The 9,261-nt window shown below is 40.8% G+C and overlaps 1 protein-coding gene across 1 annotated transcript in view; it reads right to left on the bottom strand.

The window, feature by feature from the left end:
- Window positions 1-210: 210 nt before the first annotated feature.
- The window catches only part of hcn1 (hyperpolarization activated cyclic nucleotide-gated potassium channel 1), a gene marked incomplete at its 3' end in the record, with an annotated part of 61,928 nt that continues 52,877 nt past the window's right edge, over window positions 211-9,261 (bottom strand). The window contains exons 7-8 of the mRNA XM_083984190.1: window positions 8,180-8,344; window positions 211-1,331 (exon numbers count right to left, since the gene is read on the bottom strand). Coding sequence (XP_083840316.1) covers window positions 211-1,331; window positions 8,180-8,344 — 1,286 coding nt within the window. The remainder of the gene's footprint in view (window positions 1,332-8,179; window positions 8,345-9,261) is intronic.

Below are 9,261 nucleotides of genomic sequence, written 5' to 3'. Positions count from 1 at the left end.
AATATACATTCTTACGTTTAGGGAGACAATGTGTCTAAAATATAATACAAGGGCTTGTATGTACAGGATTTCTATGGGTTATTTTAGAAGAAAACTGGAGAGAAACAAAAATGCTGAAGTTCCTCATTTGTATCTCTTTTGCCGTATCTCCATTTTTAAAATTCAGTTGAAACAAATTTAAGTTTAAAAAATCAAAAGGGAAAAATGGGATCATAAATTTGATGCAAAACGCATTTTGTCTTGCTCAGTCTCTGTACTGCTCAGGACAGAATCTCTCCTAGATCCGGGGGATTCCCTGTGCTGGGCTGAGGATGATGATGCTGCCGCTGCTGCTGCTGCCGCCGCCGCCGCCGCCGAGGCCGAGCGAACCGGGGGCAAAGCTCCTGACGACATCTGCCGGAATAAATTGACCCGCTGGGGAACCGTGGTGCGGAGGCCGCTCTGCAGACTCATTCCCTGCATCGCTGCCGCCGACGGTGGCACGATGGAGGCCAGAGAGTCTCCTGAGGTTGGGTGCGCTCTGGGCCCCAGAGATGTGTCATGTGGCAGTGACGGTTGGGAGGCCGATAAGTGTCGGACATCTCGACTCAAGCTGCCTGACTGAAGAGCCTGTGTGCTCTTGTGGATGTCCCCCCGCTGAGGTGAGGGGACCTGCTGCTGCTGCTGCTGAGGCGACGACTGCTGCTGCTGCTGCTGCTGCTGTGTGGCAGAGGTTCCAGCTGCAGATGACGCAGCCGGCTGCTGAGCGAGCTGTTGCTGTGCGGCTAGAGACGGTTGGGCAAGGGGCTGCTGGATAAGTGACAGCTGGGAGGCTGTGCGCGAGCCGTACTGGAAGCTCCGGCTGGCCAGAGGGGTCTGCACGGACGGACTACACATGGCAGCCGTGAAGGAGCAGGGCGACATGATTGCTCCCTGCTGCTGGAGAGGGGTCTGTGGGTTGGTTAAGGAAGAATTCAGGTTGCCATGGGAAAGACTGGGAGCAGAGTAAACCCCCTGCGCTGCAGCAGCAGCAGCGGCAGCGGCCGGCAGCATGCGGGCAGCAGAGGCGTTAGCAATAGCTGAAGCGCTGTAGGTCAGAGGGACAGAGGACTGCTGGAGCTGATTAGTGCCGAAGGCAGTGGCGAAAGGTGGCTGGGCGGGTGAGTTAATGATGGAGTTTCCTGACATTGGAGTTGAGTTCATCCCGGTGACTGACTGTTTGCGGTCCACCATCATCACCATCTCCCTGTCCTGACGGATAATCTGCTTCAATATCTCGTTCTCCTGCGTGTTGAAAACGCCGGCGTTCAGATCCTTCTGGAACTTCTGCAGCAGCAAGGAGTTCTTCTTCCCTGTTGGGATGCAGTCAGAAGAGGTGAGCACATACAGTCATGGCAAACTTTGGTTGCACTAAACCACAGGAAAAGGACAGCAATCAGGACAGTATTAATAAAGATGCAGCTTGCAGGAGACCTCAGCTCTTTAAAGACACCAAACTTAAAACAGAGAAGCTTCATCTCAGTTTCACTAAATTTATAAATTCAAACGTTTTCTTTCATGTTACAAGCTGCATCTTTTCATGTCCGCTAAGGTTTGTCATGTTGAATATAAAGTGTGGAGGACATTGAATGGTAATGACTATGGGATACAGTATACGGAGGAGTGAAGGACACATAAGGAGACAAAGATTACTGAAAGTATGACGTGAGAGCGTAAGACTGTGAAGGTGCTGATGTGGACAATGAGACACAGAAGAATACAGATGAGTTGTACCCACACATCACACGTTACTGGACAGTTTTTAGAAGAAAAGACAAAGAGTCTAAGCTCTAAGAATAAATTTAAAGTCACATCCTGTTTAAATCACAGTGACAACTCGGCTAAAACACATCACAAGGATACTCGGAATAAACTTCTTATAGGTTTTTAAACAAGGTCAGATAAAAACAACAAAACAAAGCGACAAGGATCTATTCCTAACAAACTACGACACCTCACCATAACTAAGTACAATAAACACAAATATATATTCAGTACAACTAAACTTTACACATTTTACCACAGATTGCAATAATTTATCCTTAGCATTGAAATTTGCATGACGATTTGCATTTATTTTGGTAAATTGTTTTGCGTTCCAATTTCTCTAACAATAACAATAATACACGGTCAGTTTAACACAGCAAACACTTTGGTTTTGCTTCAGTTGTGCACTCTAAAGGTCGTTGGAGGCCACAGGCCCGGACGTCTTCACCAGCCTGTCATAAGCCATGAGCCGTGATAGTAAGAAAATGTTTGACAGATGGCTTCTTTAAACACCAACCACTTTTGTGGCTTTGGGAGTCTGGGAACAAAACTGTGGTAAAATGCTAAGTGGTACTAAAGGCACGAATGTCGTCCTTTTTTATGACGAGGGAACTGCCACAATAGTGATAATAATAAAGCTCCATTTAACATCTTCACTTTGAATGACTGTGTCCAAATTTATTTACAAAAGCCGTGTTTCCTGTAATTACTGTCGACCTTGTGTATCGACAGGCTGTGAATCATTATTAGTTGGTAAAGAAGACAGAGTGGACTTTTAGCGTGCTGAAGGCTTTAGCCACAGTCACTCAATCATTAAAGCCCGTCCTTGAGGACAGGAAATTTCTCCGCCGTTGAGCAGCGCTTGCAGGGCGGCTCTCTCCTCTCAAGGCTGCCAACGAGCTGTGCATTCAGCTATGAGACAGGACTTTCCTTGCTGTAACGGCTGAAAATGGATTGATGCGTTTTTTTTCGTTTTTACACAGTCAGTTTTTCAGAATCAAGTTCGACATTTTGACGTTCAATTTCACTGCACCAGTCACTACAGGGATCGGGTAGTAAAGAGCTAAAACTACAGTAACACCACGGACTTGGCTGTAAGACTACTGTTAACTTACAAGGCTGCTTGCATTGCACTTTTAAAGGTGACAGGGTTAAACTCTGCAGATTGGAAGGACAACACATATTCATTTTTCATTTTTCTATGTTTTCCCAAACAGAAGCTGTGAGGATGTGAATTTTTGGTAGTCTGACAGCAACATTAACAGAGTAGTAGAAGACAGTGTGTAAATGTTTAAAGGTAGGAAATAAAGAGCAAATACACCAGCTCATTCAAATTGCACTATTACAGGTTTTAAGTGGGTTTTGCTCTGATTTCTTTTCTTAGCTGAAAGAAAGGATGCAAAAGATAAACAGACAATGGTCAAATAATTTATCTCACTATACAAGCTATATTTACACTTTAATTTAAGTTATTTTATCATTATTCTACAGTAAGCAGTTTATAATTATTATTAGTAGCTGTTCATTTTCCATCTCTCACCCTGGCTTGATTGATACAGTATATCACAGACAATAATCTGAATGGATGTGAACGCCTTGTGTGCATTGGTAGAATTTTATGATGTTGATGTTGAGCGGCCACAAACCTGAGGAGCTCAACAGACTGAATGAACGACTATTTTAGTACCACTTATATCAGACACCCCCTCTGAGACATAAACACACACTTACAGTAAGATGAGATAAGTTGTGTCCTGACACACACACCTTGTTGTTGTATGATTGCTGACCTGCTCTGACCACTGCATTGAACTTAACCACATCTGTTGAGTGCTACAGGGCGGAGGTGTTTCTGTAGGCCAACCCAGATGTTAGCATCATCCTGGCTCCCTTGACAAAAAGCCAATAGGATTTTACAACAGCAAACTGAAGTTTCTGATGCTACAACTTTTACTCAGACCACCCAAAGACTTTGGGACAAGGGAACCAGAAGTGCTAAAACTAATTTCCAGGTTTTTGGACTCATTCCTGTAGCACTCAACGGACTGGGAGACAAACTCATCCTTTCCTTTCCAGTGAATGCCAGTGGTCAGAACATGTCTACAAAATAACTATAAAATATCTATAAACTCTGGGGGTAAATCTGACATAAAAAAAGAAAAAGAAAAGAAAACAAACAAACAAAAATATGAACACAATGTAAACACCACTCATGGGTAAAGAAATGTTTCTTTTTTTGATACAAAACTTGTAATATTGAAATCAAATAAAAAAAAAAGGAAAAATCAGATATGGGTTGTATCACATTTGAAAAGAAAATACAATGCTGTGTTACTAATTTGTTTTTCCTGGCACAATAGAACCAGTGTGTTTTGTGCATCCATTAATATATTTTTTAAAGAAATAATAATACTGTTATTAACCCATATCTGAAACAAAGTCGTGTGAAACAGTCTGAAAGCTGAACAAACACACCAAACAATCAAATCCAAAACAATCCAATCACAAACGTCATAATGAAAACGAGCATCATACATAAATAATAAAGGCTGATTTTAAAAAGAAAAAAAGACACTTTCTGAGATGCATTCAAGGCTTCACAAAGAAATTACACATTTTGCATTTTGACTCACAAAGTCATTTAAATCAATCACCAATAATCTGTAATACTTTTTTATAAATAACTTCAGGAGATGAATCCCTCTCTTCTTGTTGAGGCTTATTTACAGCACCATTCCCAAAGAAATTGTTAGATTTGTAAATTAAATCTTAATTAATTAAATCAACGTTTACATGTAACTGTAACTCTATGTATATCCAGTAAAGCAAAAAAGATTAGATTGCCTTTTTTTTCTCATTAGCGTCAGTTGTGTCATTATTGTCTTTTCCCAAATCATTATTACAGAAAACACATAAAAGAGTGAATTTATATTTCATGTCAGACAATCAGAAACAAATATATATATTTTTCTATTGGTGACAACATGAATAAAAATGAAATGGATTTTCTGCATGTAACGAAGACTGTGTGTGGCAGTGCATTAGTAAAGTCTTTACTAATCTGCAGACATGATTTCATTTGTGAATAGACTTTGAACAAAGGATTCAAAGATTGAAAGGAAAATGTCACACCAATAGAGCTGAGCATGTGTGCACAATCCAGCTGTGAAGGAATCTGTTACAAAATAAACATGGCATGTGACACTGAATGAGGACTCTTTGTTTCCTTGATTGTCTTAGTTCTCGACATTTTGAATGTGTCCATCAAAACATCTGCAGGACTAGTGTGGGTGATTTGAGGTATGTGTCAACTGATGCAGGAATTAAAACAGTTAATGTAACCTTCAGCAAGAGGTCAAACTCTTGGAGGATGACTCTGAGACCGGGTCCATTTAGCAAGCCTCTATAGGTCAGTTTGTCCCTGTTCGAATACTGGAATTGGAATAAAGTGTTTACCTGATGCCTACTCGTCGGCCAGGGCACTCTTGAAAACGAGATGTGCTCGTCTCAAGACGGACTCCTGGTCAAATAATTTTTAGATAGATAAAAGATAATGTCAAATGTGCAACACGTTATTGGTTTCAAAGCATGGTTACTTTCTTTTTTCTTTCCTTTTTAGAGCAAGACAAGCATGTAACCAAATGCAGTTCATATATAGAAACGATACAACCAGCACGGATCATGACAAAGTATCTTCCCTCGTATGAGACAAAACCCCCGTTCATGGTTAGTCTGAAAAGGATGGATCCAATCTCTGTCACTCTGAGAGGTGTCAGTCAGAGTGGGCAGCTTTCGTTTTTAGACTTTTTTTTTTTTAGCTGTGGTGAAAAGCTAACTCAGCGGGTAGCTCTCATAAAAAGGGCAAATGTAGATCAGGACTTGTTGAGGTCAAAGGGCAAACAGTATGTTGCAAAGGACAAATTCATACACTTCACTACAGGGCAAAGACAGGTCATGTGTCTTCTTCTTTTTATTTTATTTTATAGTAATATTGTATTTGTCCAAAAGAAATGCAACCTTGTCTCCTGTGAATTACGTTCATATGCAGATAATGTACAATTTGTAATAAAGTAGTGTGGTATTAGTGGAGCACAAGGAACAGTGAGTGTGACACATATTAAACTAGAAATTAGTGTTGTGAAGCACTAATGACCACAATTTGCACCAAAGTTGTTTTATATGTCAGTATCTAAACCATAAGCACAACTTACGTATCTGGCACCAGCAGGCAAACTAGGTGTGAACATTTTATATATATTTTATCTGATATTTCCATATAATCCAGTCATATACAGTAATCCTCAACCATGTGAGGTATGAGCGTAACTCTGAGGAGAAAAGGCTGCCTCAACACTGACACACGTCTGTGGTTGGGATTCAGATTGACTTGGAGAGGTCTTGTTCCAAATCTTTTGTTCACTGCTTGTTGCTGACTTGCCTGACACTGCAGTTATTTCAATGTGGAGTCAACACTTGGGTTGCAAAGCAATTCAATACTGACGGGCCTGTGTCAGGCAAAATAATACACAAATACAAAGCCATGACAAAGAAAACAAAACAAAAACAAAACAACAATAACAGATAGAAAAGTAGATACAGACTGAAAGCTTAACCACTGATATGAGACAACATTAGCACACTGTCAATATGCAGGTTCAACTTTAGCTTTATATACAGGTGATGTTATTGTTTTGTTTTTAATGTAATAAGGAAACAAATCAATTACATAAACCTTATGTGCTCTAATAAACTGATGCAGGTAATTTGTGATGATCAGCTGTTTGGATTATCTGTTTACAGTAGCTGCTTTATAAGATAATGATAGAAAACCATTAATAATTTCTGAAGTGGCTTGTTTCATTTCATTTCTGTATTTCTGACTGCAAGACGACATACTTTTCTGTAAATTTCTGTATTATAAAGAAGTTATAAATAATAGTAATAAAAAAGATAGATATTAGATGATTCACTTGATAAATTAGAACTACTACTGTTTGAGCTAATCTGATGTTAGATAATAATAATAACTGTATGTATGAGGCTGTTTTTTCAGTGTTGGTGTTTTGCCACCTCGGTGAACTGTCAAATAAAGGGGAGGAGTTTTGTTTGCAAGTTGTCAGAGGTGGTAGCACAAGTCAGACTTCTCAGATTATTTCACAGCACATTAAGGTCGCCACGTACCACGTGGCATCCAGCTACAGACTTATTGACAGCGTACAGTAGCCAAGCTACAAAGAAAGACTACAGTAAGAACTGACTGTGTGCCTCTATCAAGTTCAGAAGAACTGTCATTTCATTTTCTGATAAAGACTGAATAAATACAAACTGAGACAGTGTGAAAACATGACACTGACGTGTCGGCAGCAAATCCAGGAGCAACAGAGTCTAAATTTACTCTCCATCCAATGTGCTGAATGATTATTGACATGTTATCTATAAATAAAAGCCTTATAAAAGGAGAACATTATCATTTCAAAAAAGATACATATTTATAATGAAGCAAAATATAAGCAAAGACAAAGACATACAGTACGAGCTACTTCCTTTCTCATTATGTAATCCTCTACATGTTTAATTTATCAATGTGTCAGCTCCAATCAAAGTATCAGACCGTACAGATCAGAGAGTAGAGGGCCAATTATGCAACCAATTATTGCCCTGTTTGTGTTACATACATGTGCCCCTTTTTAAACGTTGCAAGTCTAAATTGCTATGTTTCAAAATCGTTCATGGCCAAGTGCTTCTGTAGATGTCAGTGGAAATAAGGAAGTACTGTTGATGATGTGGGTAAAGCTGGGTCCTGCCTCCTGTTAGCAAACTGGGCTGGACCTGGTGGTTGTGGGAAAAGCTCCCTGCTGCACCTGGCCCTGCTCATTGTTTTGTTTTCTGGGGGTTTGTGTCTGGTTGATTTTTTTTTTTTTTTCTGACATCTTTGATATGGGGTGGGGTGCTGCTCATACCCAGGAGTGCAGATGAGTGGAAAGAGGGCCAGACACACATGCATGTGAGGTTAGCTTCCATCCACTCGCTGGCATCCAGTGGGGGGGTCAACACCAAACCAACGAGGGGGCGAACTGACTCCCTCCCGGACAGCGACATGCACTGCCTTCCAGTTAATCCAACCACAAAACACTTTGGTTCTTTAGAAGGATTAATGCTGGTTACAACAATTCTTTTTAAATGTTATTTAAGACAACAAATATAATTTAATAAAAGACGTAGGTAAGAAAAAAAAACAGATAGCATACAGGTCATGCAGCACAAGATGGCAGACACAATGCTTTTATGAAGAAAGAAGGCAAACAAATATTGATTAAGACAAGACAACAAGGCACGATGACAGGCAAGAGATTCGACCAATCAGAGAGGATCATTAGATGTAGGCAGGTCTTACCGATGCGGTCCAATCGGTCAATGGCGACGGTTTCAAAAGCGCGGCGCATCATGGGGTACTCTTCCAGCACCTCATTGAAATGGTCGACGGAGAGAGAGAAGAGTCGGCAGTAGGTGTCTGCCCGCACGCTCGCCGTTCGTCTGCCCTTGGTGAGCAGACAGATCTCTGTGAGCACAAAGAGAGGCAAAAGATTGAGTGTGTGAAACATTTAGACACATGAAGAGACTGTTAGTGGAGAGTACAGAGGGTCACAAAGGAAATCATCCCAGTAATTACAGTACAGATTACCATATAGATGAACCTTGAGCGGGAAAAGGTACAGAAGCAGAAGCTAATGTGAAATGTAAATAAAAGGAGAAGCCCATCAGCGCTGCTGTCACTTGCATTACACTAAGATAATTCATCATCCTGCAGAGAGCTAATGGTCCCATAATATGATACAGTAGTCAGCTTTACAAAAACAACCCTGTCAGGCATCGCCGCATCACTGCATCAGTGCACTGCGTCGGTTCTCCAATGTAACGTATAACGAAAGCGGAGGGTATGGTTACATAGCATTCCTGTGCTCCTCCTCAGTCACTGCGCTCTCTGACGTGAAGAGATGCGAAGACAACACGCGGCTTTGTTTATGGAACAATAGAACAATGCATCCGAGCTAACCCCTTCGGAGCAGCTAATAACATAGCATGCGCCTTGTTTCCTGTTTGTGTATATGTTTATCTGCATTTAGCTCTGAAATAAAATGGAAGCACATGACACACACACTCACACGCTAAAATTACTGAGATGACAGATGACATATTGTCTTCCCAGACGGTTACCCAGATCATACACACACGTATACATAGTCTGATTGATGTAAAACATATGAAAAGTATTGCCTCTAGTAGTTGTAGTTCCTGTTCAGCCACCAACACGACTAAGGTCTCCACCCACGTTTGCCCTTCTGTCCAATCTACAGCAGAACTTCCATCTTAATTAAATCTTAAAATGTTAACTTGTGGTGCGATCTGTCTTGGCTATGACATGGGGCTGTCATGAAAATAGAGCACAGACTGTGCAGGATGTGAGAGCAACACTCT

This window comes from Trachurus trachurus, assembly GCF_905171665.1.
Source record: "Trachurus trachurus genome assembly, chromosome: 12".
NCBI lineage: Eukaryota > Metazoa > Chordata > Actinopteri > Carangiformes > Carangidae > Trachurus > Trachurus trachurus.
The sequence above is the reverse complement of the archived record's forward strand: the minus strand, read 5'-3'. Positions and strand labels throughout refer to the sequence as shown.